General features: G+C 37.9%; 2 protein-coding genes across 3 annotated transcripts in view; one reads left to right on the top strand and one right to left on the bottom strand.

The window, feature by feature from the left end:
- Positions 1-27,015, top strand: part of lrba (LPS-responsive vesicle trafficking, beach and anchor containing) — an 849,775-nt gene that overhangs the window by 479,645 nt on the left and 343,115 nt on the right. The gene's annotated exons all lie outside the window — the stretch shown is intronic.
- On the bottom strand, positions 925-4,307 carry mab21l2 (mab-21-like 2). Its single transcript, XM_063045049.1, has one exon. The coding sequence runs from the start codon at positions 3,116-3,118 to the stop codon at positions 2,039-2,041; it is 1,080 nt and encodes a 359-aa protein (XP_062901119.1). The 5' UTR covers positions 3,119-4,307; the 3' UTR covers positions 925-2,038.

Here is a 27,015-nt window from a genome sequence, read left to right as displayed (position 1 = left end):
GTTAGGAGAAACTCACGGAACACCAATATAAAAATTGAATTGTAATGTTTAACTATGATGTCTTGAAGCACATTCGCAAAGCAGGGTCCCCCTTGCTTCACCACCGTGACGTTTTGAACATGTAAAAAAAGGCTGTTGTTTGTAACACCAGAAACCAAAACAGACTGACAAGCTTTTAGCAGATCCAGGTCTGATAAGATTTGCAGATAACCTCAGGCTTCACATTTACACCAGTTTGGTGTTTTAATTACCGACAGTAGCTGCATAACTGGGATAAGACAAGTTCTGACGCCTGTTGAATGGCCAAATTTATAAATGATTCGTTTTTTTTGAAAGGCCACAAAACGGCCTTTGCTTGTGTAGCAACACTTCCATGAAATCAGACGAAATAAGCACATTTCTGACAAGTTTACCCATTTGTTGATCCTTTGACACAAGGAAACGTAATCCAGTTAAAAAAAATAAGACTGCCCTTTCTCAGTTTTTAATATCGTAAACGTTTTAGTGTGAAGTCTTAAATTAGTCAGACGTCGGAATGTCAATAATCTTGAAACCCGAATTTAAGGCGGTAATCGCTGTGATCAAAATTTCAATATGAATCTTCGTTTTATAAACCTCGATCATTTTAGAACTTTGTCGTATTAAACGATATCCCCGACCTTTCGCCAATTAGTAAATCATTTTAATAAGTTCATTGTATTTATATCATTTATTACTATATTTAAGACAAGTATTTGGGTTGTAACGTGGTTAGTTGTAATTTTGATCGCTTAATATACTGTGCCAACGTTTCCATAATTCAAATGTTCCTTGAGGTGAACGTAGTCCGATTTTTTTTTAATCAATACACCTGTGGGACGCTATAGTAGAGCTGTAACATTAGAATTAATTCGCCGCGCCTGTATTGCGTGTAATATCAAATTACTCATCGCGCCGTAATAGTGGTGAATTAGTTTTCATTTTTCATTTCTTTAGTAAAAATACTTAATGTTTACACTTTTCCGTATAACCACCGACAATGTAAGGCTCTTTTTGTAAGAATAAAGACCCGACTAGAAGGATTCGGCCTTGTTGACTGCATTTGTTCACTGGCGCCATTATTAAAGATGCTTATTTTGTAGATATTGCAGTTTCGCCGGCATTTCAATACCAACGAAATAACCGTTTTAGTGGCTCTGTTGTGGGGTGTTTTTACCATGTTTTTTTTTCAAACTGTACAGCTGCAGCCTCACTGATGACTCTCCTTAATTCAGCTCCAACTTTAAAACTACTTGACTATCTTCGAACAACAAGAAAAGCTAGTGTTTTAAAACCTTCGCAGTCGCGACTGCGGAGCCTCCTGAATGTAAATCCGCTGTGATGTCTTTAACTATTGCTTCATGCCGTTCTGTAATATTTACTGATAGCATAAAACTTCTGGAATAATTCCTAAATAACTAGATGCTGCATATTAAAAAGAGGGGTAAAAGATTTATTATACCTATTTTAATTATTGTATTAGATATAAACTGCATTAATTGAATTGATATGGAGGAAATCGAATCATTAACATTCCCTAAATTCTTGGAGTTAAAAAGTCGGTAAGATTGAGAGAGGCCATTTTATATATTTTTTCCTAGATATGTTGCGGGAGAAAATGTAATTGAAATAACCATTTCAGAAGCACAATAAAATCTGATATAACCAAACAAATCTATTCGGATGTTAATTAACTGACAAAAAGTGCAGGTAAGGGTAAATAATTTTATTACCATTATTACATGTTTCTTTTAGGGGAAACGGGGTTGGCACGCAAAATACATTTCACAACTGAAATTCTCTTGGCCTTTAAAAGACGGTGCATACTTAAATAAAGGTTCCTCACAGGTTGACAACATCTAAACAAAACAGTCACACTTAGTTTAAAATGTACCTTGAATCTGTTTCACGTCAAGTCCGTTTGCTTCTTTTAAAGTATTTTGTTTTAATCATCTAGTAAGTTCATTTTTTGTGCCTTGCAATAATCGTTGAAATCGGTTTGCTGGGAATGCAAGATCTACTATAGTTTATCGAGGCTTTTTGCATTGGTAAGGATTTCTCTTGCCAATCGCCAAGTCTGTTTAGCCGCGCTTTCCAGGGCGGAATGGGGCTTTCCTTGGAAAAGATCTAGGTTTGGAAGAAAGTAATGAGGACATCTCCGGCACTGGAGACAGGAGATGAGTTGGAGCAGAATGCCGTTGAGGCGGTCACCGAGGCATGACTCGTCCCAATCGGTTTCTCTGGGGTGTTTCTCGCATTCGTAGAGCAGTAGTGTCTTCATATGGTAGTTATTGAGGGGCTGCCCAGGCAACTCGAGGTGTCGATCTCGCAAAGTCTTCAACACGGATAAGCACTTTTTCCTGCAGCCACCCATCAGTAGCCTGTTCTCAGCTTCGCCGAACTGTAAAACCCAAGCGTCGCTCTCGGCCGAGCTCTGCTTGCCCGTCAGGGAGTAGCACTCTTTGGACAGAAGGTTGAAGCCTTCAGCCTTAACTTCGGCCACCCGATTTGGACCGGGCCAGGGGATATGTGGCATGGGCCACTGAGCCGCACTCCTGGGCCAGATGCCCGTGCATTTGAAAGCTGGCGTGATCTGCACCACGTAACGCTCCCTGATTCTTAGTTTTACCTCGCTCGTATCCGCCACCATCTTCACCACATCTCGATAACTGCATTTGTCCACTGCCTGTGCTACCAGGGTTTGAAATCTGGATCGGATCTTCCGGGCTGACAGATAGCCCGAAGCTGTAATAAATTCGACCCAAAGGGACATGCTCCTCTTGCGCCCATCGCTCAGTTTTAGCACAGCGCAGCCAGGCAGTGAGCCATCGTCCACGAAGTTGAAGACCCCCATTTGGTTCAGGTAAAGGACCACTTCAAATTCTGTTGGAGCGATCACTTCCAAACCTTCGAAGCGCGTTTCGATTTCGCTAAGGGAGCTGATGAAGCGAGGCTCTTGGACTTCCACTTCTTTAAGGACGTCGGAGACCACTTTACACACCTCTCGAATGGTCTTAGCGATCGCGGCTTTCCTAGCCTGGCACCGCTCGTTGTAGTACTTGTTCAGCTGATAGACCAGCTTGGCTTGAGCCGCAATCATGTTGGGACTCAGGTCCGGACTATATACCGGAGTCTCGCAATAGGTTGATGGATCCAACGCTTACCGGTGTTCCGTGGGCACCCACTTTTTAACTGGCGCAAATTTGAAACAAGTGCATTGAATTTAATTGGTTAGAGGGAGAGAGAAAAGTGAGGAAAGACAAAGTACAAATGTCAACCAAAATCCTCCGAAATCAGTAACTGGTTTCTTCAAAATATCTTGTTTACATCAGAGGCGATTGTCGTTGTAGTGAAACGATAAAAGTGGAGAAATTTGTCTGTTAGCGTTCATTTCTCTATTGCTCGCTCTCTCAGTCCGAGTTTGACTGTTTTTATTCCTATGGCCACTTTTCCCCACGCTCAGGAAGTGTGTAAGAGTTTAGTTTATGAATGGTCCCCGCCGGGCTGAGCATGCGTTCTCAACACCGAGAGGCCGAACCTAACGTGCACGTGCTATTACTTTCACCCAATCCGCGGTGATCTGTCAGTATAGGAACCAATGACTATTGCGGACTCGGAGATTGGATACAGCGGATTAAAAAAAAGGCAACTCGCTGTGGCTGCCACATCTTGCACTCTGGGGCAAGGGCAGGAGCGGGCTCTATTTACTCGTTTATATCGATCTTACACCAATGTTTATTTTGCACATAGGCATTTGGAACATTCCTAATGATATATAATTGCAGAAATTGAGAATATCGATAGCAAAGCTAAACGTTGAATTCTATTTTAAAGTACCTAAATATCGTGAATGCGACCGCAAATGAAAACGTGACGAAACAGAGTTTAAATTCGGTATCGTGTAGTTTGGAAATGCGTTTTCTCTTTTGTACAGACTTCAAAATTAATCTGACGTAAGACAGCTACATTGGATGGGTTTGCAATTTACATCTTTTACTGTGAATATCGGTGTAGTCCGGAAAATGCAATTAACGTTTTTTTAATTGGAAATACGTGCTCGTTCATGTGACATTAAACGAGGTTTTATTTTAGTTTGAGCCTGGTAATGAAGTAGTGGTATGTATAATTGGTGCATCAAAATAAAGTTTAAGGCCAAAATTTATATTCGTGGTTGAAATGTACATTGACGAATTTTATATTGGCAGTGAACTGAGTGAGAAGCGACTTGCTGTTTTAATCAAGGTCAAACTTTATTAACCAGCAGAGCTCTTTCCCGTTCCCTTACAGAATGGGCTGGTAGCTTCTGTTGGTAATAACGATACCACGCTTTCTAGCTATACCCTTAACCCGGAACAGGTCGACGGCCTTCGCTTTCTAACTACCTTGTCTTTGCTCCCTCAATTTCTCTGAAATTGTTTCCAACGACTTGTTTTTATGAAGGTTCTGATAAAATTAATTGTTTTACATTTTCAAGCCACGTTGTTTCTGCAAGATGCGAGGCGGAATGTTTCCAGCTGACGACAGTCGGCGGTGCTTGGAACCCACGCCGCAAATGAGCAGACTTAGTGACGGGTGCGGAATAATTTCAAAGGGTGCTTTTCGATTTTAAAGGTGTTCTGCAATTACACTTCAAATGCGGGGTTACGGGCTTTAAAATATACAGACAATGTTGGTCACGAAAGAAAATTTGCTACGAATTCTTTACACCGGTTTGCTTTAGTCCCTGTAATTTATTTCCGCAGTGATGTTTGGGCGTTACTCATCATACTGCAACTAACATCCAAACGATTTAGGCCAACGTTTTCATGAAGCGTCAATTAATTGAAGAGCCCTTCAACCAAAGTATCCATCCTTAATCGCACTTTTCATTACAGATTTCCATGGTACATAATGGCTCCGCTCAGTGCACTTCATTTAATAGCCCCAAATTCACGGTATTACGCTGATGCGTCAAACTAAATAAAAAATACTTTAAAGCAGTGATAATGTGGACCTCTTTTTTTAAAGGTGTGTTGCCCTTTGAACTGTTACCATATTGCTTTGAAACAGTCATCGGTACAAATCCTGGGAAAGCAGTCTTAGCATGAATAATTAAAGGCGACCCCATCAGAAGCTGTAATTGAAGTGTTTTGCCACTCTTAGTGTGATGTTGGTTTTTGAGTCCATCAGCACTTCCTTGAGGGTGCATTAAATAGAAATTGTCAGGCCGCTACAAGCGGAGTCCGTTTACAGAGAATGAGTGAAGAAGACAGAAGCAGAAAAATCTCTCCATCTTGAGAGGTACTTGAAAGCCCTCAGTGAATTGAACTGCATTCACTCTTTACCACCTCTCATCATACTTCAACTAATAAGCCTGGGGAGGAGTAGTTCCGCTCCCTGACAGTAAATACATTATGGCAGGCTGGACTTTTTCTCTGGTTGTTCGACATTGTGTTTGTTTAGTTTACCCTGTGTTTATGGTGTGTATTAAAGCAGGGGTGAGCAGCACCTTTAAATGCTTAGAAATCCAGAGAAGCGTGAGATGAAGCTACATGTAAACAAAGCAACTGTCCCGTTTTCTTCGTTTCCCACCCCTTTCCATACACGCTCAGACCCACACATATCATAAGTGCACATATCAACACACTCAATTTCTCAAATTATTTCAGTTTAACCGGTATTACTGCTCTATTTTAATCCAGCAGTGATGGTCATTGGTAACATTTAATATAAAGTGACCAATGACACTAAATTATTTTTAAACATCATTGAAGGAAATTTGAACATTGGCTGTCTTATGAGCAATTATTTCAAGTAAAGTATAATATGACTGCAACCTTGCTTGGATTCAGTTTGGAAATATCAATATTTTTATGGCAGTGACCCTGGGCTTTAACAGTTAAAATGTATGTTGCATAAATAGTTGTGAGGTGCTACTTTAAAGGGATGTAATCATTTGGCCTATATTGTCACCTTAAAACCACTGCTGTTTTGATGACATTTCATTATTCAACAGTAAGGATGTTGAAAAAAAATCAAAAACATTGAATTCCTACTTCCTATTTTCATTGGGAATTTTTGATCGCTAAAACTTGGAATTATTATCCCAGTTTACCAGTTTAAATGCACATTTATCTTTTTATGAATCTAAGAGTAACTGACACAAATGTGGGTATAAAAAGTATTAAATCAGCATCTTGCATTCTGTGACTACTTGTTTATCATGGATTAAACTTTTTTTTGGATTAAACTAACCTTATTTAACTAATATAGTCTTTTATTAATAATTCTGCAAATATTTTCTTGCATTTTCAAGCAACTTTTTGCTTTTCTGTTTTTATAGGTTTTAGAATTTATGTGCTCATTTTATTAAGCTGGTTCCTCTGTATGAATACTTCTACAATCTTCTGACATGTAATTTTTGAGAATACTCCAGAAAAGAAATTATTGTTCTAATATTTTATAGTACAGTAACATACCATCTGCTTTAATCTTTGGTAAATATTGGGTGCATTGTGATGATTCATTACTTTGACTTTAATGCTGTTGTATGGGCGGTATATTTGCACAATGATTCATACACCAATTTATAGTACGAATAGCTACATTAGAACAATTGAATGGATGGAAAAATGTGAAACAATTTCACATGAAGCATCAAATTATTGTATTTCCATAACGTTTGCACTTGTAACAAATTTTCGGTTAGTTAGTTGTGGTGCTTTGTCTGAACTTGCATACAGGTTTAGCTTTGTGTTTTTAAAATACTTGAGTATTAAGGTTGTAATATAACTAAATCAATTCTAACAAACATAAAGAATGTTTAAGGCTGTTAGAGATACACACAAAGACGATAAAATCAAACATCATAGTATGGAGAAAGGCTATTCTCTCAGCCTGTCACATTCGTAAATCAGTACACTAGTGATGAAAATCAAATTGCTAAAGGGAAGGTATAGATTTGAAACAATTATTTAGTAATGCATGTCGTATTCCTTTCTTAATTGACAGGGTGGTTAATGGTTTCAGTAGATAGCTCTGTCTGACAATTGTAATCCTGTTTACTTTAATGGGAAAAAACACCTTTTTCTGCATATATGCTTTAAAGTCTTTGTATTAATCATTCTGCATCATTTACTTCATTGTATTTGAATCCTCTAAGTCATAATTGTAACAAACATTGAATTTCTCCTTTTTGCTTTTATCCTTTGGGTTTGTAGCAGAATCTCGTATTATTTGGAATTAACAAAGTAATCTTATGCAGATTTACTTATAATAGGAATAGCATTAGCTGTGATGAGTGATGAATAATTTGTTTTTGGGTTAAAGTTTTGCTACCTCTTCGTTGACAGCTTGTTTCACATTGTCTTTGGTCAGCAGCACAAATTATCTTTATCAGTTATCAGTTCAATCCCTTACCCTGGCAGCTGAATGAAACTGAGTTGGACTGTTTACAGTCTTGATGTCATATAAGAATTTAGGATATGCTTCCACCACACTGCAGCTTCATCAGGACCATCTTTTGTCCTCACCATAACATCATAGATCAGTGTAGCTCTAGCTCTGCCTGCATCTGGGAATAAAATGGAAAAAGGTATGCATATACATAAAGCAATTATTAAGATGAAAGATATTTTAACCATTTTTTTACAATTGAGCTGAAGTTTAAGAGTAAGGGAGTCTTCCTATAGCTGTGCAGCACTTAGGTGAGACCATGCCTGCACACCACATGGAGTCTTCCTTTCCTAAGATATACTTGGCAATAAAATATACATTTACCACTTCAGTTCTTTGAATTAGAATGTTATCTTAAAAGGAAAAAGCTGGGATTGAGTTCAAGTGAACTACAAACAAATTAATGGAAACAAAAGATTCTGTGAGGGCTGGCAAGGTAGAGGCTGACAGACTTGTTTCTTCAGTTTAGAGAATTTAGAACTGGGGCCATCAGAAAATTATGAGAAGCATTTGTGAACTTTTGAAACCCTCTGTTGTGGAGGGCTGTGTATATTCAGTTGCTTAATGTTTTGGGGTAAAATCAATAATTGGCTAAAGGGAACCAAAAGAAATACAGATTGCGTGTGAAAATGGAAGACAGTTTCTGCTGTGATCAGGGAAGACTTGTATTTTATCTCAGTTAAGTCTTTGTTTGATTCCTCTGTTTTTCCCTCATTCCATTGGCTTATCTCTTTTTTATCCACTATAAACTTGTCATTGTTTTGCCTATGTGTTAACTCTGAACTAGTTCTATTCATCCATTAGCCATTCTCCAAGATATCTGTACCTTATCAATTCTGACCTCTTGATCAACTGCAAATTTTCCTTTTTCCAGTTTTGAAGAAGAGCCTTTGGCCTGAAATGTGAAGCCTATCTCTCTTCTCACAGATGCTGCTTGACCTTCTGAGAATTTTCCGGCACCTTGTATTTTTCTTCTTCCAGCATCTCCAATTTTTAGAATTTTCATTATGACTCAGTAGATTATTTAGGCTCAATTGTCACTTCATTTTATATGTTATATTTGCAACCTTCTGTTGGTCTGATGGTTTAGTTTGTGAGTAGTCTATTTAACCACTTCACTTGTACTTGCACGTTGGATGTAATTTTTATATAACCTGGGAACAAGTAAGTAATTTTTTTAAAATGGAAACAATTTAAATGTAGATTATTTTTGTCATAAATAGCTAATTTGCAGCGGGGAAATGTATAATAATTTTTCATATTATATTAAGTTAGAGGTCTTTGTGTTTTTGAATTTTTATAAGGAGATGACAAAACACAATTAGACATGTATAAATAGTATTGGAACTTTGTTCATTGTCACAGAATTGTTTTCTGTTTAGGATCAGAATCTTTATGTAATCACTTTAAACTCACAAATTTAATATATTTTATTGCTGCGTGCAGAATCTTTGTGTCTATTCTGGGAATATTATTAGAGATCTGAATCTTTTTATAAAACCATTGGCTGCTGTTACTGAAATGTACAAAATATTTACTAACCTACAATAAGTTTTTTCTCAAGAATAATGTCTTTTAATAGTTATGTCTATCAGCAAATGTAATATACACACACGTTTTCATTGTTGACTATGGCTGGTTTAATTCTCTAATAGTTTTATACTAACAAAGTATTTTCCTAGGAAGAAATATCTAGCAGCATAAGTTGTGAAAGAAAAAAAAAGTTGTTAATGATGAAGTTCCCAATGTATGTTTTTAAATGGGTTGTTTTACATTTAGGCAGCTTCTTTACTGTAGGATTCCAGAGTTTGCAAGTGCTCTTGTTAATATTTTTCTAGATTTTTTCCTTTCTGTTTTCCTTACTATCCACAGATTTCAAAAGCTTTCATTTTATACAGACTTCCTTGTCTGTTCAGTGAGGCCTGGGTAGGTGGAATTTATGCTAAATTCTGGAGTTTATGGAAAATCTTTGATCTATGGCTGTGACTGCTTCAGAATGATCTGGCTGCTGGGCTGGACACTGTCCATAGCCTTAACTATCAGACGTTCATACAAAAGGCCATGACATTTTAACAGAAGTGTAGCTTGTCATTAAATTGCAACTGCAAAAATAATTTTTTTAAGTCTGTAATGATTGTATTAGTATTTCACTCCACACTTCCGTGGTGCTTTTAGATTTAGATTAGATTAGATTCAACTTTATTGTCATTTTATCGTAGTAAGGTAAGATAAAATTTGAATATTTTAAAGGACTCATTATAGCAATGAAAAGTTAATTTCAAAAATTCAAAGTTTAAAGTAAAATTTACTATCAGGGTACATACATGTCACCACATACAATCTTTTTCCTGTGGGCTTCCTTAGCAAATCTGTAGAACTTACTGCTTGAGTTCATATTACCAATTTAGCTGCTGAATGAAGGGGCAGTACTCTGCTGATACAAGTTTCTTTTTTAAAAAAAGCTGTTATTTCCCAGACACTAGGGACTCATCATTTTGTCTTTCCTAACTTGTGGGAGAATCATTCAGTGATGACAGCTACAGATCCCATCATCTTCATAAATTATTAATCTCCATATTTTTCTCTTTTGGATACTGATTTCTGGGAATTTGAGCTGAGGGAAACTGCTGGTCTAGTTGAGTGCTACTAATTCTAGATTTCCTAAATTTGGTTCCTGAATAGCATTCAGAACAGTTAAAAACAAAGCTCTAACCTGCATTATCAGTTTGGTAATGATCCATGAAGATGCATTGTTGAAGATGGATAGATGAAGATGACCTAGTTTTCAGGTCAGACCAGTAAGAACTTACTTTCTTTCGACATTGTCCTCTTTCCCTTGTCCTCAAGGCGTGCATTGTTAGAAAATACCAAGCCTTTTCTTGAATATAAAAAAAACATTGTTTCATGGCTCCTTCTAATTTTTGATTCAAGAACTTGAGTTTATCTATAAAATTAGTGCCTCTTTACAAAAGTGAGCTCACCCTCCCTATACTTATTAAAACTTCCCATTTTAAAGATTTCTATGATCTAGCTGCCATTCAATTTTAGATTATTTATAGGAAATAAAGTTGTCATTGTCTAAGTTATTACACTGTTTGGAATAGTTTTTGCTCTTCAAAGTCAGTTTTACTGATGCATTTCAACAAGGTAACTTCCACAAATTACTGTGAGATGTCACAACCTGCAACTTTTCAGCTTGTTAAAAGAATTCTGAGCACTTTCGTGGTTTCTTGCCCTCATTTTATGCTTCCCAGTGCAGTGTGTTTTGCAAGGAACTTGAAAATTCATTACTATTTTGTGTGTTTTATCACACTTTGCATTAAAATTTATGACTGGGTGATTCAGGGATGCTTGAGCTATGTGATCCAGGGCTTACCCTGGCTGATAAGACCCTTGTTGGCGTGAAAGTGTGATGCGGATTATGACAGTTACAACTTTCTGTTTTGTTTAAACTGTCACTGGATTTCCTGGTTTATTGCTGAGGGCAGTGGTGTGTTTAGTTTGCATGTATTCATTCTAAAATGGAGAGCATACACTATACAGACAGTCTTCACCTAAGGCTAATTGATAAGGAGGGTATGGAAGCAAAATTTACTGTTCTGTTCCATATTGGATGATTTGAAGGCATCATGTAGTTGCTGCCCCTTTCTTGTCAGATTGGGCCCTAGACAGGAGCTGACAATCAAACAGGATAAAGGCAGGAGCCAGTGCTCCGAGGATATTGATTTTTCAGTTATCCCTAAGTAGTTTGTACTATGGATAATGGTTGTTGAAGGCAGGTATGTCATTATCAATGAACTCCACAACAGTAGCCATAACCTTCCCTCATATTTCCTTCAACATTGACATAGAGTATCCAATGATGGTCAATAAATTGTATGACCTTTTTGTGACAAGCACATAAAAAAAATACCAAATGCATTTTATTTGAAAGTCTGAGTGAGGTACAGAATAAAGGGCGAAATGGCTTTCATTATTTGAGTTTTTGACAAAGCTGTTTTTGTTAGAAAAGAATACACAAATATAATTAGAGGAATGATTTTTATACAGAACAATATCCTTGAATTATGCAGCATTTTAGCTGCAAATGACAAAAACTGTTTTAATGATAAAACATTTTTTTTAGGCTGGGGAAGTGTTTATCCAATTTTACTACTGCATTTGTCTCTTAATGCTTTCAGTTCTGGCAATATTACCCATCCCATATTACTATATGCCCCACTTTCAGTGCGAGGACCAGTTTTGCAGCCTCAAATCCAGAGTGCCACAGGTTTAGGTATTAAGTGAATCAGACCCCTCTTACCTGCATATTTTTTTCATGAAGCAACATGCAACTTTACTAAGCTATTTGAAAAGAGATGTTAACCAGAAGCAGGGCTGTTCACTGGAACCTCTCTGTGCTTGCGCACAAGCCAGGTTATGTTTTAATGACACAAAGGAGAGGTTGAAATGTTGAGCTTTTGTTAATGAATTAATGGCCTGATTTTGCAGACAGCACCAAGTCATTTGCACTGAATACTGACCTATGAAAATGCATGTATTTCCTTGGTGTAGCTCTCCTGAGGCTAGTTCTTTGACAAATCCAATTCCCTTTTCAATTATGCAGCCTGATGTAGTGTTAGGGCCTTCTGGGAGAAAATCCCAAAACTGAAAGTTTTAAACTTAGGACATTTTTGAATCACATTCAAAAATGTCCTGAGTATTAACATGTTTATATTGTTAAAATTTTTAAAAGAAATGAAAACAAATAAAAATTATACTCCTTAAGTGGATTTAAAAACAATTGAATAATTAAATAAATTTATTTAATGTGGTCCTCCTCTGCTACCTATGCTCTTCAAATGAATGGAGATGTGGTCCCTGTCTTTGCCGAGTCTAAAATGCCACAGATTATTTTGGCGTGATTCTGAGCATCACTATATGGCAGATGTTGCAATTTTATAATTTGCTTTGCTGCTGGTCTTCTTCAGTCCAAAGTCAGTGCAGTTAGGAACAGCTGCCATCAAGATCAGGACTTCAGTGTTAGTGTACACATTCACAATCCTGAATTCTGTGCTAGTTATGTGGGGATACGCTGGAGATCTCAATTGGAACTATTGGCATTTCCTCAAAAATCTGAGCCATTATTGTTTTGTGAGAGGATAGGAAAATTGAATAAAGCATCTTTAAGATGTTCAGGTAAATAAGTTAGTTACTCTTATTGAATGTAATCATTTGTGTAAGATATTAAATCTTCTTGGAACTGTTACTCTTGGAAAGGACGAACAGGATTTAAATTTCAAAAGTAACACCAACTGCCAGCTGGTGTGCTTAGTCTGTACTGACAATATTAAAACTTAGACAGATTGAAATGAAACAGAAGAGCAAATGTTTTGAAAAACTTCCTAAAATAACCGATCACTATGGGTACTTGTTTAAATTTTATTTGGATATGATGCAGAACAGAAGTGTAGTGTTGGGTCTCAACGTTACCATTATGAAGTAAAGACGATATGATTTGTGTAAATTTGTGATGAATACTTCTTCATTCTTGTGTTTCTTAAATCTCAGTAAAATAATAACAATGATCTCCAGTGTTGATCTATTCAGATCAGATTTGTCAAATTGATATTTTCTGCACATAAAAGTAACTGGTTACACATTAAATGAGATATTTATCTGTAGTGCAACATTAAGAAATTCACAACAATTGCTATTTTCTGTGATTTATGGGCACACTACATTTTCACTGGAAATACTGTTACTTAGCTTCATTCTGCGATTTTTTTAAAACACATCAGTCTTCTTGAATGGATTTCTTCATTAGATTACAAACATCATTTCAAATTAGTGCAAACTTTTTCTCCAGCTGCATGTGTTCTCCCATGCTCTGTACACATATGACCAGTTATTCTCCCATTACCAAATCCATCTTCACTTTCTACATCTTCTCTCCCTCTCCCTTTCCAATGTTAGGAAGACTCCATTTCCTCCATGGAACTGTAGTTACCCTTTTACTTCCACCGAAACCCACTCCCCTTCACATTGCATTTTCTCCTCCATTTTCAAAAAGAATCATTGGCTTCTACCTTTAATATAGCCCAGTCGACCTACTCTTACTTTTTATAGAAACCAAAAGCTGATTGTGTGTTTGCTTTTAGTGCACGTCTGTTTACTGCCTAAGGATAACCTTGAACTTATAGTTGCATGTCACCTTAATTTTCCTTCCCACTCACATCTCCTACATTGTTTCGACAAAAATTAATCCTGAGGAACAGCACCTCATCTTCCAGCTGGGCATATGAATTCAGCATTTTGAATATTTAATCACACACCTGATTTCCAGCCCTTATTTTTTTCTCTCCTGGTGAATTTAGATTTCTTTAATTGAATTGTATTCGCACCTCCCTCAGATATATCTTTGATTAATAAGTGGTCTATAGCATTTTTTAGCTGTTAACTTTGCTACCTGGTCTTCACCCTATTACAGTTTTCCCCATTTTGTTCTCCTCATCCTGTCCTTTCTCAGCAAATTAAAGCTTATTTCTTTTCCAAGTGGTTCTAATGAAGGGTCATCATCCTGAAATACCATTTCTATTTTGCTCTACAAACATGTTAGTCTGATGTGTTGCACAGATCTAGCATTTTCTATTATTACTTGGTTTCTTCGCTCGGTTATAGTTTATTTTGATTGTCTGATTTAGTAATAATCAGGGGAAAGCACTTAGAAGCGCAAGAAAAACAGGAAGTCCATCTGATATACAGTGGCTTGCAAAAGTTTGGGCACCCCTGGTCAAAATTTCTGTTACTGTGAATAGCTAAGCGAGTAAAAGATGAACTAATTTCCAAAAGGCATAAAGTTAAAGGTGCCACATTTCTTTAATATTTTAAGAAAGAACATGTTTTTATTTCCATCTTTTACAGTTTCAAAATAAGAAAAAAGGAAAAGGGCCCGAAGCAAAAGTTTGGGCACTCTGCATGGTCAGTACTTAGTAACACACCCTTTGGCAAGTATCACAGCTTGTAAATGCTTTTTGTAGCCAGCTAAGAGTCTTTCAATTCTTGTTTGGGGGATTTTTGCCCATTCTTCCTTGCAAAAGGCTTCTAGTTCTGTGAGATTCTTGGGCCATCTTGTATGCACTGCTCTTTTGAGGTCTATCCACAGATTCTCGATGATGTTTAGGTCAGGGGACTGTGCGGGCCATGGCAAAACCTTCAGCTTGTGCCTCTTGAGGTAGTCCATTGTGGATTTGGAGTGTGTTTAGGTTCATTATCCTGTTGTAGAAGCCATCCTCTTTTCATCTTCGGCTTTTTCACAGACGGTGTGATGTTTGTTTCCAGAATTTGCTGGTATTTAATTGAATTCATTCTTCTCTCTATCATAAAATATTCCCTGTGCCACTGGCTGCAACACAAGCCCAAAGCATGATCGATCCAGCCCCGTGCTTAACAGTTGGAGAGGTTCTTTTCATGAAATTCTGCACCCTTTTTTCTCCAAACATACCTTTGCTGATTGTGGCCAAAAAGTTCTATTTTAACTTCATCAGTCCACAGGACTTGTTTCCAAAACACACCAGGCTTGTTTAGATGTTCCTTTGAACCTTTTGAATAGAACTTCTTGGCCGCAATGAGCAAAGGTATCAATACACACAAAAAGTGCTGGTGGAATGCAGCAGGCCAGGCAGCATCTATAGGAAGAGGTACAGTTGATGTTTTGGGCCAGGAAAAAAAAAGGGAGAAAAAATAAAAAATATATTAAATAGATAAATAAGGGATGGGATGTGAAGGGAAGGAGAGGCATTAATGGAAGTTAGAGAAGTCAATATTCATGCCATCAGATTGGAGGCTACCGAGATGGAATATAAGGTGTTGTTCCTCCAACCTGAGTGTGGCTTCATCTTGACAGTAGAGGAGGCCGTGGATAGACAGAATGGGACATGGAACTAAAATGTGTGGCCACTGGGAGATCTTGCTTTCTCTGGCGGACAGAGCGTAGGTGTTCAGCGAAACAGTCTCCCAGCCTGCGTCGGGTCTCACCAATATATAGAAGGCCGCACCGGGAGCCTGGACGCAGTATATCACCTCAGCCGACTCACAGGTGAAGTGTCGCCTCACCTGGAAGGACTGTCTGGTGCCCTGAATGGTGGTGAGGGAGGAAGTGTAAGGGCATGTGTAGCACTTGTTCCACTTACAAGGATAAGTGCCGGAGGGAGATCGGTGGGAAGGGATGGGAGGGACGAATGGACAAGGGAGTCACGTAGGGAGTGATTCCTGCGGAAAGTGTTGGGGGGGGAGGGAAAGACTTTCAAATCTCTTATTGTCTCTTCCTTCAGTTAGTCCTGACGAAAGGTCCAGGTCCAAAATGTCGACTGTACCTCTTCCTATAGATGCTGCCTGGCCTGCTGCGTTCCACCAGCATTTTTCGTGTGTGTTGCTTGAATTTCCAGCATCTGCAGGTTTCCTCGTGTATGAGCAAAGGTATGTTTGGAGAAAAAAGGGTGCGGAATTTCGTGAAAAGAACCCCTCTCCAACTGTTAAACACGGGAGTAGGTCGATCATGCTTTGGGCTTGTGTTGCAGCCAGTGGCACAGGGAACATTTACTGGTAGAGGGAAGAATGAATTCAGTCAAATACCAGTAAATTCTGGAAGCAAACATCACACCGTCTGTAAAAAAAAAAGCCGAAGATGAAAAGAGGATGGCTTCTACAACAGGATAATGAACCTAAACACACCTCAAAATCCACAATGGACTACCTCAAGAGGCGCAAGCTGAAGGTTTTGCCATGGCCCTCATAGTCCCCTGACCTAAACATCATTGAGAATCTGTGGATAGACCTCAAAAGAGCAGTGCATGCAAGACGGCCCAAGAATCTCACAGAACTAGAAGCCTTTTGCAAGGAAGAATGGGCAAAAATCCCCCCAAACAAGAATTGAAAGACTCTTAGCTGGCTACAGAAAGCGTTTACAAGCTGTGATACTTGCCAAAGGGGGTGTTACTAAGTACTGCCATGCAGGGTGCCCAAACTTTTGCTTTGGGCCCTTTTCCTTTTTTGTTATTTTGAAACTGTAAAAGATGGAAATAAAAAAGTTTTCTTGCTTAACATATTAAAGAAATGTGTCATCTTTAACTTTATGCCTTTTGGAAATCAGTTCATCTTTTACTCGTTTAGCTATTCACAGTAACAGAACTATTGACCAGGTGTGCCCAAACTTTTGCTTGCCACTGTATGTTTACAATATTAAAGATCTGCTATTAAAGGTTCTATAATAATTGAAGCTTTTCTGTAGCACACAAAATCTAATCTTGTTTACAAATATGGGTATTCAAGGAAGTATTCTGGTTTTGTTAATATTACAGTGGTACAAAGCTTTCTGGCGTAGGATAGTGGTACTGGTATGGGTGATCTACCCCTTATTTCAAGAGTTATTATTCATGTGGAGGTGAGGCTATAAGCCTGACTGAATAGGAAAGTAGGTTTTTATGTTGTCCAAGAAGTTGCTTATGTGATTTGTGCCTCATGAAAGCCAGTTAAGCAACATAAGTAGATATTTCAGAGAGTTTTCTCAGTGGTCTGCACGCATGATCATTGTGGTCCCAAGGCCATTTAGATCTTTCAAAATTCTGAAGGAATTCTAATGGATGAAATTAAAGACTTTTTCCACTTGTATGTAAATCCAAAACTAAACCGTATAGAATTTTTAAAAAGTAATTATTCAATTTGATAATAAATTCAATAGAAACTTAAATTCCTTAGAGAACAATGAGAATATGGAACTTACCATAATGTGAAGCAGTTGAGACTAATAGCACTTGCCTGAGGTATAAATGAATACAAGGATAAGTTGACGAATGAGATGAAGAGAGATGGGGGAGGTTCTTGTGGCCCGCAGTAAAAAGGATGATCTTTTTAATGCCTACATGCTAGGTATGCAATTATTTATAAGTATTATTTGGATTTTGGATTGATTCCTTTATTAACAGTTCTATTTTTGCTTGCATTAGCACAGTGGAGGTCTAGTATAGGGAGAAAATTGTCAGTTTTGTATAAAGTATGTAGATAACATTCACCAACTTTAAGGATCATTGTCTATTTAGGTACGGAAGTAATTTGATCTATCTATGCAGAATTCCAAAGGGGTTTGGCTTTGGCTTTATTGTATTTTCCTAAGATTTCTGATCATTAATCCTTTGGAGATGAAAGCTGCTGAGCAACATTTTAATGATCTAGAATTAAAGCACAAAATCTATATTTTCATATGCCTTTTTCCCTGATGGCTGTTGAGAATGAAATGCAAATGAATCTTCATTCATTTGCTTTCAGCCGAATGTGCTTAGCAAATCCTGAATAATAAAAGTGTGTAATATCCATAGTGTAAAAAAAAATAATAATGTTGTTATGCTGGTAATTGATTTCAGATGAATATTTCTGAATGAATTGAACTGCCTTTGAGTGCAGTTATTTGCATAAATTTTGGCTGTAATCATGGAAGAGAGCAATTTAATCCATCATGCCTTTCCTTGCCTTTCCTTAACTCAGTTGTACAGTAACCCAATTAATCCCTTGTTGTTACTCTTTGTTCTGTTTTACTCTGCAAATTTTTATCCAACTGCTGATGCATTATTGGAGCAACCATGAGTGAATGTAATCATAATCAGGTATTCAAGTCATTGCAGGTACAGCCTGCAATTAATTTCAATCCAAAGAATTAAGGTGATGTTAATGAACATAATCTTGAATTGGTGAGTTGCTTCCTTGAGGTGAAGCATAGGTAGGGAATTTCAGTATTTTGAATCAGGGATAGTGAATGACAAAACTTTTCCATATCAGGTGATTTATAACCTGTTGATGCCATACAAAATCTGTGCATGTTCTTCCAATCGATGGAAACAGGCCCTTTGGCAGAACCTAATGATGCCATCCAAGGTGCCCATTTAAATGTTATATTTCTTCTTTGTATAGCATCTGAAGAATTCCCAATGAAGTTGTTTCTATTATTTAATTTGTGTGATTGTTTGCTAAAGCGGCTATATTTTTAACTCATAAGATCAAAATATTTCTTTGATGAATTTTGATTCTTTTTATATTGATATTCTTTGGGTTAAATGGAATATTGTAGATAGAAAGTGAAATACCTCCAGAATACCTCCACATATATATTGTGTGACATCACCATCCTGTTAAATGGGATGGATTTGGATAATATCTGGCAACTCACAACTGGGTTGAAGGATGCTTTTGGAAGCATACTTGAAAGTAAGGTGCCAACTTGGCGAAGTTGCAGCACAACTGTGGTGGAGGGCATGGAGTATTCAAAATTAAAGGGTTTCACATCCAAAGGATCGCAGTAACCAGAAATTAAAAAGCTAATAGGAGGAGAATTGGAGGAAAATTCAAGAATGCCCACAATCCTTAGCTCTTGCTGGGCATGGCGTCTGAATACCAAAGACAAGTATGTTCAATAGAACGTAGAACATAGCTCATAGAAAACCTACAGCACAATGCATGCTGTGCCGAGCATGTACTTACTTTAGATATTACCTAGAGTTACCCATAGCCCTCTATTTTTCTGAGCTCCATGTACCTATCCAGGAACCTCTTAATAGACCTTGTGGTATCCGCCTCCACCACAGTCGCCGGCAGCCCATTCCATGCATTCACCACTGTCTGCGTAAAAAGACTTACCCCTGACATCCCCTCTGTACCTACTTCCAAGCACCTTAAAATTGTGCCCTCTCATGTTAGCCATTTCAGCCCTGGGGAAAAGCCTCTGACTATCCACATGATCAATGCCTCTCATCATCTTATACACCTTTATCAGGTCACCAATCATCCTCCGTCGCTCCAAGGAGAAATGGCCAAGTTCACTCAAACTATTCTCGTAAGGCATGCTCCCCAATCCAGGCAACATCCTTGTAAATCTCCTCTGCACCCTTTCTATAGTTTCCACATCCTTCCTGTAGTGAGGTGACCAGAACTGAGCACAATACTCCAAATGGGGTCAATAGGTACATTAAATGTCAGAGAATTGCATACAATATACATCCTGAAATTCTTTTTTTTGACAAACATCCACAAAAAGAGGAGTGCCCCAAAGAATGAATGACAGTTAAATGTTAGAACCCCAAAGCCCCCCAGCTCCCCCTTCCACGCATACGTAGTAGCAAAGCCACGATCAAAGCCACCAGCAAAAATGCACCTCCCCCCACGGAGCACTCAAGCGTGCAGCAAAGCATCGATAAAGATACAGACCTACAGTATCCCAAAGACTATTCATTTACCCGGTAATTTGACATACCACAGGCTCTCTCTCTCTCTCTCTCTCCCTAATAAAGGAAAAAAAATGTCCCCATTTCACAGCAAGAGGGAAGACATAACAAAACAACCCATTGATTTATGGTGTATAAAGTCTGTTGCGTCACTTTTTTCGAGCCCTGTGCCCAAAAAACTCAGGTCTTTGGCCACGTAGCCAGCAGCCAGCTCACTACTTCTGATCTTCCGTCTCCCATGATGCATCAAGCGGCGGCACCAGCCTTGGATCAGCCCGTCTCCAGAGCCATGAAAATCCGGCACTCTGAAGGCGCGCTAGTCTCCCGGCCACGTCCTTGGGATGTTGAAAAATGGCCGGTTGTGCTCATTCTAAAGTATCAATCCATCTTGGTCGCCACCAGAGATCATAGGAGCAGAATTAGGCCATTCAGCCCATCAAGTCTATTCCACCATTCCCTCATGGCTGATCCCAGACTCCTCTCAACCCCATACTCTTGCCTTCTCACCATAACCTTTTTTGCCCTGACCAATCAGGAAACTATCAACTTCTGCTTTAAATATATCCATGAACTTGGCCTCCACTGCAGTCTATGGCCGAGCATTCCACAAATTCACTACTCTCTGGCTAAAAAAATTCTTCCTCACCTCTACTCTAAAAGGTCACCCCTCAATTGCCCCCTAGTTCTGGATACCCCCAGTAGTCTTCAGCCAATTTGACAATTCATGCATTTTATTGAAAAAAAATGTTCAGGGCATTAGAAATAGCTTAAGTTATGTAGTCCAGCAGATGGGCTATAATACACTTCAGTCTAGCTTTGTCACAGGTATACTGTTCCTGTTGATTATTACTCTGGTGCTTGTTTGAGAATCTGGATTTTGTGCAGGAATATCTGTTCTATTAAAACAAGACAAATCTAATCTAACTGATCTTCACCTTCTTACCATGCTCTAATTGATTTAAAATAATTGAAGAATGTCTCATTGATTCAGCACTTGTAGTCTGCTTACTGATTCTCAGCTGGATTATGCTAGGTTCAATCTACTCTCGACCACATTACATCCTTGGTGTAAAGGGCAATATTATAGCGCTGATTTGAGAATGATTGCCCTTGTCATCAAAACACCACTTGACTAGATAGGGCTTCAAGAACCCCTTGTATAACAAAAGGGATAAAAGCGAAAATATTCCTGTCATTGGAATTGTGTCTTGCACAAATGAAGCTGGATGTTATTTTTGAAGGTCAACCAACTCTGTCCCAGGACATTGTGGGAGAAATTTATCATAAGTGTCCTTGAACCAACCATTTTCAACTGATACATCAATGTTTTGCGTAGCTCTACCAAAATTATCCGATAAGTTGTTTCCAACAATTTCCACAATTGTATGCATTTGTATACACCCCCAATCATCTCTCCATATATCAGATACTCCATTTGTTGAAATGATGTAGTGCTTCCTCACATAGTCTCATTAGTTTCTTCTCACTGATGCCTGAGATTTGACTTCAATCACAAAAAAATGTTACTTCCTCTGAGCATCTTCATAAACTTTGAATGCAAGTCAGATTATGTTACTGTTATGTGCATTATTCTATTGCTGTGGCTGTTCTGGTTCTTAATTATTTCATGCATGTCAGCAGTACAGAGAGCTTTAAATGTTGAAAACAATGATTTAGACCACAGAAAGTGACAGAGGCATCTGAACGTCATATGTTTTATAGGGTCCGCAGAATCTATAGCATGCTATTACAGTAAACGAGTAATACATCTCTTCACTGATGTGTATAGAGGAAGAAATGAAGGGTGAGCATTTACATTATATATATATATATATGGTTGTCTATAGGTTGAAGACGTACATTATTCAGAATTATTTTAGTGTGGTGGGGCACCCAAATACAAATCAATTTTTGCAGAGTGGTTACATGACGGAGTTCCTAGGCATTTAGGGTTATTGGATTTGCCCTTTTTGTGAATAGGACATGTAGTACTTGAGTAATTATTTGCATCGTCCATTGGATCCCAGTGTTGTCAGTTCACTGGGACATGCCCAGCCCCACCCCCCATCCCTGAGGATTATTGTGCTGCTGGTGATGCCAGGACACATTGCATTAACCATCAATGGGTGCTTCTGAAAACCACTACAAAGAATGGAAGCCTTTTCTGTTGCTGTGAAGGTCAGGTTTGTTGAGTAGATTCCAATGGGCAATGATTGTAGTTATTGACTGGTACCAGTTGTGAGGATCTTGGATATCCTTGACAAGTTACCTCTTTCATTCTGACATCATAGTCGATTAAATCATTTTTCTGTGAGTAGAGCACCTCTGTAAGTGATTCAGAGAACAGAAAATGCAGAGACATAACTGAGATCTTATGGTTAACAGGTGAGATGACCTTGACCTCCACAGAGAAAGCAATCCAGAGCAAGAACATGGCATAAATTAGTTTTTCCAGAGCAGTTCACACACCTGCTTGGCCAATATATCAATTCAGCTAGAAATGGGTTGCATTTATTTGTGCGGCTATGGAAACCCCATTGGTTGAGTGTTTCAGCTGTTAAATTCAGCAGAAGTGTTTTAGCAGTCATGAGCTATGAATCATTTTTTAGCCCAATCTTATTTCTGAAAATGGTCATTCAGATGTTCCAGCATCAACAGCATATCTTTAAATCATAGCAGAGTGACGTGTCCACAGTTATGTGGTGAGTGTATCTCAAAGATGGCAAGTTGCACTCATAAAGCCTAATTTATGACATTAAAACAATAAAAGGAATTCACACACAATGGTGATATCCCTGCCTACACAGATCATGACCAAAATGCATTTTCTGTGCAAATGAATAGCACTTAAAAGTACCTGGACTGATTTTGTCTGTGATGTTGAAGAATGATATTTTTGGTGCTGTTCTTTGCACTAATGCATTATTTACCAAGAAAAATTGGTTCCATTTTCTAAGCATTTGCATGTCAGTCAGTACAGTTGGACTTTTCCTTAAACACACAAGCTACAAACCTGTATCAAACACTCAAGAGCAAAATAAAATTCCTCATTTGGTAATTAAGAACCAGCTGAGTAACTGGCAGATTTATGTCTGGTATTGTTCTCAATAATTATTAAATGCTCCCAAAAAACGTTATTCTACAAATTTCTGGCAGTATTAGATCTTACCTAAAATCAGCTTTAATATGTTCACAAATTAACCTCAATTTTTTGTTATTTAATAACACTTTGGAATTTATTTGTGGTTTAGACACACTCCTAACATACTAGATTAACAGAATTTTACAGTAATATGTTGAAATGGAATAAAATCCTCTAATATTGCTTATTTACATGTGTCTTGGGTCTTTTAATTCACACTAATTTTTTTATTTTGTCAATCCTAATCTAAGTGAACATTCAAAGTGTTAGATTATCCATTTTTGAAGTGTATTTATTGAAATATGTATGCTGTATAGTATTCTGGAGAGATTTTCCACAATATTAGCTTCCAGTTTTTCTTTAAATTTAATAGCTATGGCGAGTGATAATGGGTAAACTTGTTACACCTTTGCCAATTTTATGCTAAGTAAAGTTATGGAGAGCTTTACTTTAAATGGCATGAAAATGTGTTATCAATATCTCAAAGAGAAAATGATCATTCTGTTCATTTCAATAAGATTCTGTCAAAGTTAAAACTTTCCACTGAGGTAAGGGGAGAAAAAAACTTTCCACTGAGGCAAGGGGAGAAAAAAACCAGAGGACATGGGTTTAGGGTGAGGGGGGGAAAGTTTAAAGGGAACATTGGGGGGGGGCTTCTTCACACAGAGAGTGGTGGGAGTATGGAATGAGCTGCCAGACGAGGTGGTAAATGCGGGTTCTTTTTAAACATTTAAGAATAAATTGGACAGATACATGGATGGGAGGTGTATGGAGGGATATGGTCCGTGTGCAGGTCAGTGGGACTAGGCAGAAAATGGTTCGGCACAGCCAAGAAGGGCCAAAAGGCTTGTTTCTGTGCTGTAGTTTCTATGGTTTATGGTTTCTATGGTTTTATACTAAAACTGCTGATGCAGAGGTATTGTTGTTATCACTGATTCCTTTTGTTCATATGACAATAGAAGTTTCCTACTTTTTCAATAAATGCTTTAGCTAAAATGGTTAGTGTCAAATTGTACTTAGAAATTTTAAGTTTAAAAGCAATTGGTTTGTCCTTTTCAAGGGGACAGTTTTCATGTAGTGGGATGTTGTGTAGTAAATTACTATATTGGCACAAAGAAATACTGAAGTAGGTGTTTCCCAATGTAGAGATTGAGTATTCCCAGGTAGTTATTCAGTTATTCATAATTGATCAGAGTGGTATTGGCGGAGCCTGCTGCTAAAATAAAAATAGTCTAACCTTTAATAAGAAGAAAGAAATAATATGTTTGCCCTCTATAGTAGCCTTATCCATTATACAAAATAGATCTGGTCTAGAAAATATTCCGTATCAAGAAGGCCACACGAAATGGACAATACTCTTTTGTCCAGTGCACAGTATGTTAAGTGTATGGGCCTTCATTACAAAATTCTGTTGGGTATGAAGCCCGAGGCACGGTGTAGATTCCTGTGAGGTGCATTGAAAGGCTTTATCTTGTTAAAATTGCACACTACAAGCTGTTACAGATAATTGGCGCTTTAGCAAGGATGGTCAGTTATGCATGTCTTTCTTTAGAAAGTTTATTTTCCTTGCAATTCTGGACATAACACTGGTTTTTAAGAAAATGGAGCATTTAGGCATAAGATAGCCATGCAACTAATGTTTTGGTGATGACAGCATAAAAAACAAATTACTTTGTCGTTGATTTGATAATGTATTAAACAATTGCATGTTTTCAAACGTGGGTTTGAATTTTAATAAATTCTCCTATTCATGTTTAGGTTTATGTTCAAGTAATTTTTGATGACCATTGCTATTGTTTATACTTGCCTAGATTTTGATATGAAAATATCTAAAGCTTTGACTATTTTTTATTGAAAGGATTTCAGAAATTTTGTTTTGTCTATTGAAATATAATGTAAACCAAAAATGATGGTTTTAGATTATAAAGATAAATTGAGTTTTCAGGAAAGGAAGGTTTTATTATCTAGGTCAGGAAGGGAGAGATGATTGCTGTTCAGTCATTGTGGGGAAGCAGTTAGACTTGATGTTTTTGCTGCTGCTAATGATGACTAATGCCTTGGATGAAGCACATGTTGACACAAAATTTTTTTACCCAGTCCAGCATATGAAAATACGTTCAAACAAAGCAATTGTTCAATATATTTACTTCAATTTTGGTCTTGCCACTACATTCTACCAATATACAAATAAGTTCTTGCTGTGGTGACATGTGATCAGACACTGTGATATTTGGTTATTTGGCAATTAATGATTTCACCCTGTGGAAGCAGGCAGCTCTATTTTGAATGTTCATGTTCACATTTTTTTTTAGCAGGGACAAATTTCTTTTAGGTCCGTACTTATCTTGATACCTCTAGCATATGATTACAATACAGATTTTGAATGGATATGCTAATTTGCTGATAAATTCAGTCTTATTGCTGCTCAAAGTCATTCATGGCACAAAAATATGATGTTAACACTATAAAACAGGAAAATAACTAATGAAATTCTTTATCTTTTCTGCCTGCTATAATTCAGTAAACTCCATATAGATTCTGAATTTTAGATTGTACTTGAGGGATTTTATAATTTTTTTGATATTATTAAATGCATAGCTCTCTGATCTGTTGAAACCATAGCATACGTTTAAAAGATGAGGGATGAGAAACACTCAAGAACGAGTATTTCAAGAATGAGTGCTTGTATACATCAAATGTATCCTGAGTGATTGATGTTTCTAACTCATTGAGATGGTGTGAATTAGAGAAGCTGTGATACATGAGGGAAGGGCAGGAATATCAGAGCAACTTACTGTAGAATGTCATCTGTCAGAGTGGTGCTGGATTTTAATGGGATTAAAATTATCAACTGATAGCGTACAGAAAAAGAATAACCTGAGTGAGATCAAGCATCAGATCCTCTCCAACAGTTGCAATGTACGTGTCCCCTGTGATGTCAAAGATACAGTCAAAGTTATGATAGTGCCAGAAAGGGTGCCCAAAATACTGACAAGACATTATGGAGAAAGAGACTGTTGTAAGTTGGTGGGTGGGAGAAGGAAGTTATACCATAAGAGCCTAAGACATAGGAGCAGAATTAGGCCATTTAGCCCATCAAGTCTGCTCCACCATTCAATTATGAATGATTCATTTTTCCCTTCTTCAGCCTTCTCCCTGTAACCTTTGATGCAGTTTCCAATAAGAACCTATCAAGCTCTGCCTTATATACACCCAACCAAGTGGCCACCCTCTGTTTTAAATGGATGCCCCTCTGTCCTGAAGTGACCCACCTTGTCCTAGACTCCCCCAACATGGGAAATAACCTTTCCACATTCGAAAGGTTTCGATGAGATCCCTCCCCCCCCCCCATCCTTCTAAATTCCAGCTAGTGCAGACCCAGAACTATCAAATGTTCCTCATATGATAACCCTTTCAATCTTGGAATCATGCTTGTGAATCTCCTCTGAACCTTCTTCAATGCCAGTACATCTTTTCTTCTTTGGGCTGAGGTGCCCAAAACTGTTCACAGTACTGAAGGAGAGGTCTCAGCAGTGCATTATAAAGCCTCAGTATCACACCCCTCCGATCATATTCTAGACCTCTTGAAATGAAGGCTAACATTGCATTTGCCCTCCACACCACCGACTCTACCTGCAAGTTGATCTTTGGGGTGTTCTGCGAGTTCCTTTACATCTCAGGTTTTTGGATTTTCTCCGTGTTTGGAAAATAGTCTGCACATTTATTTTTACTACCAAAGAGCATGACCATGCATTTTCCAACATTGTACAGGTATTTCATTTGCCACTCTCTTGCCCATTCTCCTAATCTGACTAAGTCCTTCTGCAGCCTACTTGTTTCTTCAACACTCCCTGCCCTTCCACCAATCTTTGTATCATCTGCAAACTTGGCAACAAAGCCATCCATTCCATCATCTGAATCATTGATATACAGTATAAAAAGAAGCGGCTCAACACCGACCCCTGCGGAACACCACTGCCACCAACCAAAAAAGATCCTTTTATTCCCATTCAATGCCTCCTACCAATCAGCCTGTGCTCTAACTATCTCAGTAATTTTCCTATCATATCATGGGGACTTAACTTGGTTAGCAGTCTCATGTGTGCCACCTTGTCAAAGGCTCTCTGAAAGTCCAAATATACAACATGTGCTGCATCCCCTTTATCTATCCTA

This window comes from Mobula hypostoma, chromosome 4 (genome assembly GCF_963921235.1).
Source record: "Mobula hypostoma chromosome 4, sMobHyp1.1, whole genome shotgun sequence".
Classification (NCBI taxonomy): domain Eukaryota; kingdom Metazoa; phylum Chordata; class Chondrichthyes; order Myliobatiformes; family Myliobatidae; genus Mobula; species Mobula hypostoma.
The sequence above is the reverse complement of the archived record's forward strand: the minus strand, read 5'-3'. Positions and strand labels throughout refer to the sequence as shown.